Source organism: Pseudopodoces humilis, chromosome 2, assembly GCF_049639895.1.
Source record: "Pseudopodoces humilis isolate 2021_Gansu_Grassland_sample_001 chromosome 2, ASM4963989v1, whole genome shotgun sequence".
Taxonomy (NCBI): Eukaryota; Metazoa; Chordata; class Aves; order Passeriformes; family Paridae; genus Pseudopodoces; species Pseudopodoces humilis.
Genome location: NC_142201.1, coordinates 62,999,853 through 63,012,670, shown reverse-complemented (window position 1 = coordinate 63,012,670; position 12,818 = coordinate 62,999,853). Strand labels below are relative to the sequence as shown.

Here is a 12,818-nt window from a genome sequence, read left to right as displayed (position 1 = left end):
GGAATGAGGCTGAAAGCAGTGTAACATCTATGGGCACCACCTGTCTTCAACCACAAACATTTATCTCGCTGGTTATTGTACAAATACGTAAGCCTGCATTTGGTTTACAAGGATTTTAATTCAGGCCCCAGATTTAAGAATTGTTTATTTCCAGAGAACTAATCTTAGAAAGAAGGTAGGATAAAGATAAAATAATCTGACATGAGGGCAGTGTCAGTGTAGCATTGCCCTGCTCTGCAGCATCCATTCAGGAGAGGTCACAGCCCGGCTGCCTCATTCAGAAATCCATGGAATTGGTGTTACTTATACTCCTGGCTGACTTAGGCCACGCACAGTTGTATGTAGGGAAATGTGACCAATAGAAACCTTTCCTTTTACTTGTGGGCCTCAGATTTGATCTGGGAAAAATCACTGGCTGTTTCCCAAAGAGGTATTCTACCACATGTTCTCCCCTGCCCCTCACTTTTCTGAAACATAACTGCTGCCCATGGTGGAATTCCTCTTTCCCAGCACAAACACTACAGTGGCTCACCACTTGGGCTTCTGGATTTCAGGGTTCAGTTCTGAACTGATCTACATGATTTTACCTTCAGTGGAGAGCATCTTTCATTTGTTAAGAACCCAAAATATTTAAGAAATTGCCTATCAGAAAGCATAACTCTATCACTCAAATGCAAAAAAGCAACTGTTTATCATTACACAGGAACTTTACCCAGAAGCTTGGAACAGGCATGAAACTGGAAAATTACACTCAGTTTTATAATGTAAAAGAAATTTAACAAGAAAGTAGCTCCACCCACAGGGCTCCAGTACAAACTTCCCTGTTGTTGCAAAATACTGCTAGAATCATTCTTAATCACCTGGAATTAAGGGCTAATAGATTTTTTCAGATTTTTAAGTCTGAATTGATTCCAGTGACCTCACAGCAAGTGATGATGTCCTCCTATCGGAGCAAATAAGGGGAGATTTTAGCTCAGCCCAGAGGAGAAGAGATGTAAGGGGACATTGCTTTGTGTCTGCTGTGTGCTTTTGTGAGCATGGTTACAGCAGCTCAGCAGATGTGCAATGATTTGCCAAACTTCAGCCACACAACAATAAACCTGAAGCCTATGCCTCATTCATGGGAGGCTAAGTGTGACTGATTCTCCACAGTCTGACAGGGGGGATTAATTCTTCAGATATGACACCCCAGTGCATCCACTGACATCTTGGGAAAGTGCTGCCAAGTCACTGCGCTAGCATTCAGTACCTGGTTGGTACAAACACAAAATTTTGGAGGTGGTATTAATGAGGGAAAAGACATTTGTGAAATATTTTGAAGTTGTACAAAGTAAACAAAACACTTTGCAACAACCAAGAGAGAAAAATTCTGCATTGATAGTATTTACCTTTACCTTGTGTACATCAATATGCTACGGCACATACAAGTCAGAATATCAACACCTTCAAAACTGTTGGAGCCATCAGTTCTGTGCCCAAAGGGATCTGAGCATGCCTTCTGCACTTTGAGCAGAGTGGAATCTTGCAGGTTTCATGAGCAGGTGGAATCTACATGGTCTGGGATGTGATTAGATACACCTGAGTCACAGTGACTCTTCTGACCCACCAGAAGCTGCATAGTTTCTCTCAAGTTGCCCCAGTGGCTAAATGAAGCACTCAAACTTAAATGAAAGTAGTTTAACTGAAGACATTTTACCTCACTTAGGGGCAAGCTATGAACATGTGTATGGGCCACAGCACCTTAACTTGCAAGCAGCAGCATTTTGAACTGCCACAAACTGACGGTGTCCCAGACAAATGCTCACTCCCTGCAGAAGTAGGCGTGGCTCCTCGGCAAACAGCCTAGGGGGAATTAAGTCATTACAGCCCAAAGGTCAAGCGGCTGCAAATAGACTACACCTTAAAACGTTTAAATTTAATTTTGCCACTAGACTGAAATTACAAATGGAAAATGTTAATTTTCTTTCCACAGTAATATAAAGGTCTACTGGAAAACTGAAAATACACCCTTAAGCTAATTATTATGCACTCAATGTTGACTACAATGCAGGAAACCAGCTGTGTTTCAGTTAAATCATCTCCCCTTCTTGTGAAGGAAAGGTCTGTTTCCAGTATTTAAAGAAAAAAAAAATACATATTATTTCAACAGATTAGATAGCCTGCTCACTGCTGGTTGTGAGTATTACAGAAATCTAATAATATGAAGACCCAAAGACAATTCTAGATGTACACACTGACTCTATAAACATTCATAAAAGTGCACTGTCAGAAGCCATGAAATAAGTTACTCTTATTACAGTTTATTGCCCACAGTATAGTCGCCCTCCCACTGTTCCACCTTCTTTAGCAATAGGCACAAGATTCCAAAGCTCTAGAGAGTAGCTTTCCACAGCTATTTTAGAAGCAGCAGACAGACAAGCAATCCTTCACTCCAAACGTTGAACACAGACAGCTCCTAACTGCTGGCCCAAAGAAGAGAGAAAAGAAGAGCATCAGACATATCACAAGCCTCATCTTCTCAGGACTGGAAACCGGAACGCTGTGCTGTGAGAGAAGATGATCTCTCTCACAGAGCTCTTACTCTGAGCTTTATGAGGTCCCAAGACAACAGACTTTAAAACTACAAGGTAAATGTGCAGAAAAAAAATAACCTAGAATAGCTTCTGCTTCTTTATGCCAAGACCTGTTTCAAATGTCCCAGAACCTGAAATAGAAACGGTTGATGTAAAAGATCCTAAATGCTTTGACTTTACAAGCAAAGGGCTACAAAGATTAAACTGATTTTAACTCCTATATATTGTACAACATTTTAAACTAGACCAGTTTCTGTAAGTTACCTTGAATATTTTCTCAGATAATTAATCTTCTCTAAATTCTAGTTGTTAGGGACTTTGCATCACAACGAGGACCTTTGTATGTTCTACATATAATACAGAAAGGATTGTTACATCAGGACTGCAATTTGAAACTGTTGCTTGTTGGCATAGGTTTCTTCAGGCTTCTGTTCACTGCTGGAGTAGATGCAAGTCCCACAGGTATTAGCCATAGGAGGAAACAGACAACATTTTTAGAAAGTATAATACTTGAGGGAAAATAAAAAAGGCTCACAAGTGCCATCTGATACCACATAGTACAAAAAGTACAAAAAGAACAATGTCATATTGCAAGGTTTCTGAACAAATTGTATGAAATTCTGAGAAATCGTGTGTATGTGTTTGTAATACTGAATTTCTACCAAATGTCTCATTTGAATAAAAATCAGTGTAAGTGCATAAGCCTATGTGACTGCAGTCTAAAAATTAAGGTACTTTACATTTACCAGTCATGATAATTTTAATCAAGCCTGCTGTAATTTCACTGAGATGAATAGTTATATCAGAGACTGATTTCGCCCACAGATTTGAATCTCAGCCATACTGACTCTTCTGTACAATTAGTAATACTCAAGGAAAGGAAAAATCCATGTTTCCCTTCCCCATGCTGCAGCTCAAACGTGAGAGATGCAAACTGTGGGTGTGCAAATCAACATACGAGAAAGCTTACTTTTTACAAGGTCCTCTTGATGCCCAGGTGAGTTACATACCTGCATGTAGAAGGGAGCCTACAAAAAAGATGGAGAGGGACTTTTGACAAGAGCATGTAGTGACAGAAAAATGAGGAATGGCTTCAAACTGAAAGAGAGGTTTAGGTTAGATAATAGGGAAAAATTCCTTACTGTAAGAGTAGTGAGGCACTGGAACAGGCTGCCCAGAGGATTTGTGGATTCCCCATCCCTGGAAGTGTTTAAGGACAAGTTGCATGGAGTACTAAATAACCTGGTCTAGTGAAATGTGTCCCTGCCCACACCAGTGGGGGGTTGAACTACAGGATCTTTAATGTCTGTTTCAATAACATTTTATGGATTTGATTCTCAGTCCTTTTGAAAAAAAAATTCAGCCTCTCAGTGTAATATGAAATGGGTACACAGGCTGCAAACAGTGTAGGAAAAAAAAAATCCACTTTTCACTCTTACTCACAAGCTGCTATAGACAACACCTTTTTATTATCACTGTTTACTTTTGTATTGTTTTCTACTTCAGCATGGATTTCACAATAGTAGTTCATGACAAATACTATTTATTTTCAGAATGTATCAGAAACAAAGAGTTACTTCAGTGTTTTTTGTAAACTTGGTTTTTTTTTGTAAAACTTGTCCAACATGCCAAGGTGAAATAAGACTAAGTAAACAGGTCTGTCACTTATTTGCGTGGCAAAGTTTGGCTCCACAGCCTTGCATGGATAAATTTCACATATATCTGCAGGTTTTGTTATAACAGCACAGGCACTGTTTGAAGACACAGAACTTCAGACTATTCCTTTGGCATTTGACCAAAACAGCAACCATTTAAGCTGGTGTGTGTGTTCCTCTGTTTGTAGATACCTCTTGGAGGATCCTAGATTCTACTAGATTGTTGGAGTCTGAGATACAGATTGAGTGCCCTTGTTTCTAATAGTTAGTTATAGGATTCAAAAAAACACTGAATTTCATATAATATGAAATTCATGAGCATGTTTTCATAGTGATACATGAGAACAAATGCTAAAGTTAGATAGGAAAAGTGTAAGTGTGTAGATTAAAAAGTTTTTTAAATCACTGGGTGAAAAAGTAGTTTAGAGAACAAGAGACAAGATGGAGGATTTAGGGTGTTGTCTCTTGTCCTTCTTCTTTCTTCTTCATGTTCTTCTCCTAGAGGTTTTTGGGTAGTAGTAGGTGATTGGGTAGAAAATGCCGCAGCGCAGCACACAGGTGTTGGGTCATTGGGTCACTAATAAAAATAATTTAGTTGTCATCTGTTAATTGGGTAAATGGACATATAAAAGACCTTGAAGAAGATCTTTGTTAGCCATTTTACCCCTTTTCTATCTTAGTGCACGTAGCTCTTTGTACTTTGTAATGCTGATAAGAGAAAAATAAACAACTGAGACCGAACAAGAGAAAACTAGCCTCCCTCTCGTCAATCTTCAGTTCAAAGGGAAAAAGAACCCAAATCCAAAAGTCCTTTAACGAGACACTAGATATCATCTGCAATTTGGTAACAACTAGGCTGGAATAAAATGCTAAAAAACAGTAAGATTTGCAGAAGAATAAAAAAAAGTGTAGCAGGACTCACCTGAGTCAATAAGCCTGTGAGTATTCTTGTTCAACAGCTGGTAGTAAGAACAATAAGATCCAGTAGAAGAGCAGTAAGAAGAAAAACAGGTAGCTGAAGAAAATGTTAGTATAGATAACTGCATTACTGCCTAGAAACAAACATGTATGCATTCAAGTATGTTGTTTACTGTAAGAACATAAAGAATTTTTCAGTCATGGGAATCAAAAAAATATTTTTACTAACTAAAAAAAAAATCATTCTCTAGGATGCATATCAATTATATCATTTTGGTTTTATTATTTTTAAAATATCCTAGCCACCCTATTATTTTAAAAGCAATTATATACACTTCAGCTTGCATAAGTTATTTGATATATAGGAGATTAACTAGGTTAGCAACACGTTTAGCTGCTGCTCCCAGCCAATTCTTTCCACTTTGGGAGGACACTAAGCAGCCCCTCTCTTCCCCAGAACATGCCTAAACCTGGGAAGACCTGCAGGCTCCCAGAGACCAGGGACCTCAGCAGTTGATAAAGCAAGCCTGTGGTTCTGATAAGGTACAACATGAGAGTCCTTTTACTGGCCCCGAGCAATGAATGATAGATCTGATGACATACTGCCACACTTGTTCCTCAATAATAAAAGGCTCTTTGGTCTGGGGAAAGCCTTATTCTTCACTAGAAACAAAACTGCTGATGACAGCAACTGGCAAACTTGGTGATGACCTGGGTACACAACAAAGAAAACACCCTACTGTTCACAAAACAGGCCAGAACTCCAACCCCTCCCTGCATTCAGGATGAGCAGCTTTTGCTTCTCTCACCCTGCTACTACCAGAAGCACTTCAGACATGTCCCTGAGATCTCAGGCACTTTATGTTCCTCTTCAACCACTCACCAAACCCTCTGCTTCATCCAGACAACAGGACAAGTGTCAACTGCCTCTCCCCAGGCTGCTGACAGCTCTTGCACTGACTGGGGCAGTACAAATTTCTGAAGCAGAGTTTCCAAGTGTTCTACATCCAGAGCTGAGGCCAGCATGGTAAAAACAGGGCTGGGAGCATTTCCCACAGCAGTGGCTTGAACACACTTGCCACTTCTTTTGGAAACCTAACCTCAATTATAGATGTTGAGCTTTCCTGCAAACCTGGCCCTTAAAGCCTGAGCCTGTTCCCACTGCAATCAGTGGCAACTGAATCAGTTCTGATTGATCTAATGGGAGCAGGCACAAAGACTTAATTAGAAAATTAGTAACTGCAAGGAAAGGAGAGAATGCACAACAGCCTGCTAGATCTCTGGAAGGAAGCAAGCAAAGGAGCCAGGTGTCCTTAAGACCAAACCAAAAAAAAAGAGATATTGGCAAAATGGCCTTGAAGCTGTTTTAAACATCCTGTATAATATATAATTGCTTTTCAGCTCTTGAGTACTTTACTTTTAGATCTGTCTCCTGGGAAGAAAATATGAAGCACACTGAAATGCACAGCCCTTAACAGCAATCAGCATTTTCACCATTCCTTTGTGCTGGAAGTAATTAAAACTTTGCTTAAAACTAGTTGCTATTTGACAGGTACAAAGACAGATCAAATCTAAGGTGTTGTTCACGTTAGTCCAGCTGAGTGCCAGAGAGGTATTTCTCACCAGCTCTTGTGTTTTAAGAAAATTGAGATTCTCAACTCATTACTCCTTGAAAAATCCTATTGTCTGGAGGCTCACAGCCACAGCACTCTAGAATTTTGATGATACTTAGAGGATTACCTGCAGTCATGGAGGGCTTACATAACAGGCTTGGGGGCAATTTGTACACTGGTAAATGCATGCACCAGAATGCAGGACCACAAGTGCCAAGCCAAGCTGTGCAGTGTTAACCCTGGTGCACCCTCATATGTAGTCTTTGGGAACAAACTACCCTCTGAGCAAACTATTTCCCCAGTGATATCTGAGCTTTTTTTGGACAGAAATATCTGCTTAATACCTACTGTGACCTGGGCATCAACAATCATTTGCCTATGGGCAATAAGAGGATCAGAGCCTGGGAATACGCAATGGAGTATTTGATAGCATAGATATAGGGTAAGAATTAACTTGGATATGTTTTATCAGGGATAAACACTGAGTTGTGGTTATTAGCCTGGGTGAAGCCATTTTGTTCTGTGCTCAAATGAGGGAAATATTAAGAGCTCAAAAGACTCTGGCTCTCTCACTTTCAGCTATATATCACACAAATATACCAGTTGCTGGCTGGTATATGATGAGGGTCTGAGATGTAGGATGCCAATCCATGAGAAAAATTCTTTGTCTAAAAATATCCCTTATGTTCAGAGCAGCGTCCTGTTGGAGTTAATTGGTAACATACTAGCAGTCAAGAAAGAAACCAGACTCTATAACTTTTCGAATTTCCAAAGCTCCAGAATAGGTTCTAATTCAGCTAACAAGATGTATCAACCTAGAATTCAGTAGAGAAGGCAAGATATGTGGTAAAAACTTTTGAAGTGGGCAGAAATTTTGCCTGTGAGGATACTGAGGTGCAGGCCCTTCATTAGCAGCACCCAGCTCTTGGCAAAAGCACATCTTGCCTTTCTCCTGCACAACCCTTCGTGCTACAATGGCTGGGTTAGCAGAGAGCACTTACACAATCTCTACAGCTGCCTGCCTCTGGAACCATACAGAAGCAAAACACCACAGGGGATGAAATGAGGCAACAGAACCATCAAGGGGGGTGCTAGGACAGCATGCAACAGCTCGCTTTTGATGTGAAGGTTGGACTTGATGATCTTGGAGGTCTTTCCTAACCTTGACCGATTCTATGAAGCTGCTCAGACAGACAGTGCACTGTGTCAGTTAATTTCTGGGTTCAAGCTTAGCCCCTAAGTACAGAAAAAACAAGTGTTTCTAAGCAGAAACCTCACAGCTGAATGTGCTCAGGGATTGGTGCACTCTGGCAAGGACATAATTTCTGGGCATTTACAAAATCTCCTTAAAATTCAGTTTGTTAGAAGGGTACAGCTAACATCACAGTAGGGGCACTTCAGTATTTACATAATATTCTCTGAGAAAATTGTGTATGTACAGGATGACAGCGGTAGCCAACATGACATTCAAACATCTTCTGTAATCTCAATATGAGTAATGTGCTGTAATTGCCAATTACTGCTTAACCCCCAAAATATTATGAGCTGCTTCCATTCTCTGCCAGCCATGATCTCTTTTCGTGTCTGACTCATGGACAGCTTCTGCCAGGCATACTCATATTGGTTAGCACCTCAGGGCTGCACCATCCAGCATCATGCTGATCACACTCCAAATGGTTCAGCCTGTGAGGAATTCTGTGTATCTGCATGCACCCTGTTTACTTTCAGAGGCTGGCAGACTGCAGGGATGAAATTCCCAATTTATGAGAATGCAGGCTGCAACTACAAACAAAACACATCCATTTTGCTTTTACTAGGCCATAATCACAGTTCTTAAGAAATAAATATGTTAAACACAGAAATGGCAAGGGAATAAAGCACAATCTGTCTTACTCTATTTACATTTGCAATAATCTTTCAATTGTTTTAAGATCAAGCATTTTTGTATTTCATTAAAAGGCAACATGTACAACATGTAGCTGGATGGCCTCTGCATGGAAGAAAGTATCACTGTGAAAATGTGTCTGTTTGCCCTCTAGAAACTGTTACTTCACATGTAATGTACCCTAGAAGCAGACAGGGCTGAGTTCAAAAGTTGTAACTTCACGGTGGGAAATGCTTTTTGTATGAGCCGAATACTGACACATTGTGCTGAGAAAGTGAATGACTTTAGTACAAGGCCTTTGCCAGAGCGAAGAGATTTAGAAAAAGAAGTATCAGGCTATATCAGAGGATCAAAAAAGAGAGAATATTCCCATTTCTCTGCTATCTGCACTATTAAAATCAGGTAACTTAAGCTCTTGAAAACTTAGATGGAGTTTCCAATGGAGTTTCTCTGCATGTGGCCCTGCATACTCCATAAAATACATGATTTTATCCAGCTTGCACACTGAACTTTCTAAGTGCACAGACCTTTTGTGCAATTAAAACTATAATTATACCTATAATGACAATATCCTTATGGCTAACATGGGCTGCCCAGATGTGCAACTCCAAGTGCTTCTCTTGGACTTCCTAAGTCCAAAGAGCATAAAACTGAAAACATTTTGAATTTCACTCCCCTTACTGCAACAGCCACTCGTGTACCCTTTCCATACTGGAATACTTCACTCCATCAGCAGGAGCTAGGTATTTAATGGATTTGTTATGCAAAATGCTACTTTCATGTAGCACGACGTCATTTTTCATGTTTCTCTGGGAGCATCCCTTTGACAGCTTTCCAGGGCAGAGGATGCAGGCCTAGGTTCTGCAGCACTGCTCCCCGTTACCAAAACACAACAGCCCGTCTGCAGTCCCGGCTCAGCTGGCAACAGCATCTCCCCAGGGCTCCAATCTTCGTCTGCCACACCTTCGCCAGGCACAGCCGCCTACAGCAGTCTTTCATGGCTAATGCAGAAGGGGAGAAAACAGAAAGGACAAGAAGAACCAGCCCACGGGCTGCTGCTGAGGAGGAAGGTGGCACCACTGCCCGTACTGTCACACTCGCTGCGCTGCCTCGCACCGTCCCTCACCGCGGCCGGGCCGGGCCGCCCCTCAGCCCTTACCTAACGCGGCAGGGCTGGCCGGGCGCCTTATGTAAGGGCAGAGGCGGGGCCGGCACGGCCGCGGGGGTGGCGGCGGCGGCAGCAGCGCCATGTCCTGGTACCGCAACACCGTGTGGTTCGTCAAGGGGCTGCGGGAGTACACGAGGTACGGGCGGCGGCCGCCCGGGGCCCGGGAGGCGGCGTGGGGCGGGCGCAGGGCCCGGGCTGGGGCGTTCCTGTGTGTCCGCGGCGAGGCCGTGTTTGTTTGGTGCTTTGAGGGACGGCTGCCCGCCCCCGCCGAGGCGCGCAGATCCCAGCCCCGCTGTGAGGGCGGCCCGGCCCTGCCCGCCCCACGAGGGTCCAGGCCAGGGCTGGGTGGCTTGGGGCGACCGAACGCCACCGCGAGTTGTCGCCTTCATTGCAAAGCACTGGAACAGGCTGCCCAGGGAAGTGGTGCAGCCACCGCCCCTGGAAGTGTTGAAAAAAACATCTGGATCCGGCACTTGAGGACGTGGGTGAACGTGGTGGTGCTGGGTTGATGGTTGGGCTTGATGATCTTAAAGACTTTCTTCCAACCTTAATGATACTATGATACATCGATGTCACTGTCGCTGGTGTTCATAGTCCGTTTCATGAGTACAGAGAGTAAATGGGGAAATTACTGGGTGCTGAGCTGTGAAAGTTCTTTACAATCAACACGTGTGTTTATTTTGGAAGGGCTCGCTTCTAGTTTCTCACAGGTGTCTGTCTCTTCATTTGTTCAGAGGTGGTTACGAGTCTGCTTCCAAGCACTTCAGCCCAGCTGATGTAGAGGTGGATGTTGCGGGAAGATCCTTCCTAGTCACTGGTGCAAACAGTGGCATTGGCAAGGCCACGGCCAAGGAGATAGCCAGGAGAGGTGAGCAGGGCTGCCATGGAGCTCCCAGGAGGCTTACAGAGAAGATGGAAGGAAGTGGGTTTGGCTTTCCAGCACTTACACACAAGCACAAATCTCTGGGATGCAGGGTCATTTCACAGGGCTCTTAGGGAGAGTTAGAGGTTTAAGCACAATCAGTGCGGTGCAAACTGGGATAAGGAAACCAAATTAGCAGAGAGAATCAGCAAATGTTTTTCAAGTGCATGTTTACTGAAATTATATGTGTTATAGTGGTATCTAAGGATGCTGGTGATGGATCAGTGTCTGTTAAAGGATAGTTTGGTATGAGTAGCAGCCTGGCTGAATTTGAACTGAGGAATCTGCAAATGTGTCATACCGTGAAAGAAAACAATTGTCTTTACAAAAAGGAAGATGGGAGAGCATAAATAAAACCAGTGTAGCTGTTCTTGTTCTTAATACCCTGGAGTTTGTGCCCTTTGACTGATTACATGTAATTATTTTTTTATGTTGCTCCCTGTACGCAAGGACACGGTATGAACTGGGCCTAGCTGCTGCTGAAGGATAAATCTAATCCCTTACAGAGTTGACAAAATAATTCCTGTTGTGCAAGAGTGACAGGAGTTTTGGCACATAGAATGAAAGGGAGGAGCTTGTGACTCTTCTGTCTTTGTGTGCTTAGGTTTTGTAACTATCTTATGAAGGAAAGTATAACTCAGTTAAACGAAACTAATTCAAAACTGTTAGCATCAAAGAGTCTTTGGGTTAAAGATGTACATCAGTGCCAGTATGTGGTTGATTTCAGGTTCCCACTACTGCTATTGTACATAATCACTTTATGTAGCTATTGCTTTGTCAGGTGACCGGTTTTGCTCACAAAGGGGTATTCTACCAGGTTTTGCAAGCTGGAAAGCTGTCTGGGTCTGTATGGGATTTGGTCACCATGTTTATCAGAACAGCCTTGGGCTCAGACTGCATGTCTGATATGTTGTATGGGCATTGCTGTTCACATGAAGTTTAAATGACTTCCTGGTCCCATCCTTGAACATCTCACTTTGAAACTCAGAGTCAGCTCTGGGGGCTCAGGCTTCTAGTTGAATCTCTTCAAGTATGCTGCAACAAGAAAATAAGGAATTCCAACTCAGCAGAAGAAAAATCAAGCTGTGTCGGCTTTACCTTCAAACACTCAGATATTTCTAACTAATGATGGTCTTGCTGACAATTTCTGTAGTCTGAGTTCAGCTTTTTTCTGAATTGGTGTCTTATGGATATTCGGATTTGGGCTTTACTCCATGTCTTGTGAACTGCTCTTCCAGCTTCCAGTCTTCTCCCAACTACTCTGACTGTTCCTATGTCTTAAGTTCAAATAGATACAATCTTCATTAAAGAAAATACATTTTAATTCCTTTCCTAGTGTATCAGTCACACCTAAACTTCCCCCCTGTCCTGGTGCTCAGTGGAAAACCTCTCTTGTAGAGGAAAGGTTTCATTATCACACCTCAGACTGGGCTGTGCAGTGTGTGACTGTGTCATCCCGAGGTAGGCTCAGTGTTTTGCATTTGGGTTCTGGGCACTAGAAGTGTGACCCAACACAGCTGTTGTTTCTATTATGGATTAATGATGTTTCTATTAGGGATTAATTCCTTGAGCTTTCTAAAGATGGACTGCTAGCAATCCCTAAAACACCTTTAAAAACAGGCAGAAGTAAAGAGTATACATATTCCTATGACTGAAATTAAAACATGTCTTGTAACAATCAGAGAATATGAAGAAAAGAAAAATTGCCTAGCTGTACTTTAGTCTTGTGTTTGAGAGCTTTCTTTTTTATGGCTGTGATGAGACTGTGTTAAGTATCCAGGTATCTGAGAAGAACCTTGCCTTGTATCCTCCTTTCATGGAAAAGTTGGTTGGAAGTGACCTCAAGAGGTCACCTTGTCCAGCATCTCACTTGAAGCAGACAACAGGATATGAAACCAGCCATTGCTGTGTCTCGCTGCCTGATAGCCACAAGGATGCAAATTATGTATCCTCTTGAGAAAACCTTGCTTATTGAGAAGAAAACTACTGGAAAATTATTTTTCTGATGAAAAATAATTCAGATGACCTGAGCCTCCCAAGCTGCAATTGAGGCCATAGTCCTTGTCATATTTCCCACTGCTGAG

At 42.3% G+C, this 12,818-nt stretch overlaps 1 protein-coding gene and 1 long non-coding RNA gene across 3 annotated transcripts in view; one reads left to right on the top strand and one right to left on the bottom strand.

The window, feature by feature from the left end:
- Positions 1–2,280: 2,280 nt before the first annotated feature.
- LOC148184860 (uncharacterized) lies at positions 2,281–6,298 on the bottom strand. 2 transcript variants are annotated; one of them, XR_015771900.1, is made up of 5 exons: positions 6,030–6,298; positions 5,151–5,243; positions 3,584–3,601; positions 2,838–3,011; positions 2,281–2,704 (listed from the first exon to the last, which is right to left on the bottom strand). It is a non-coding gene; the product is annotated as an uncharacterized LOC148184860 (long non-coding RNA). The 2 variants fall into 2 exon arrangements; XR_015771901.1 differs by having other exon boundaries at positions 2,838–3,008.
- A 3,531-nt stretch (positions 6,299–9,829) lies between these two features.
- Positions 9,830–12,818, top strand: part of DHRS12 (dehydrogenase/reductase 12) — a 28,409-nt gene continuing 25,420 nt past the window's right edge. The window contains exons 1-2 of the mRNA XM_005516341.3: positions 9,830–9,948; positions 10,547–10,680. Of these exons, the coding sequence (XP_005516398.2) occupies positions 9,893–9,948; positions 10,547–10,680 (190 nt within the window). The 5' untranslated portion in view covers positions 9,830–9,892. The remainder of the gene's footprint in view (positions 9,949–10,546; positions 10,681–12,818) is intronic.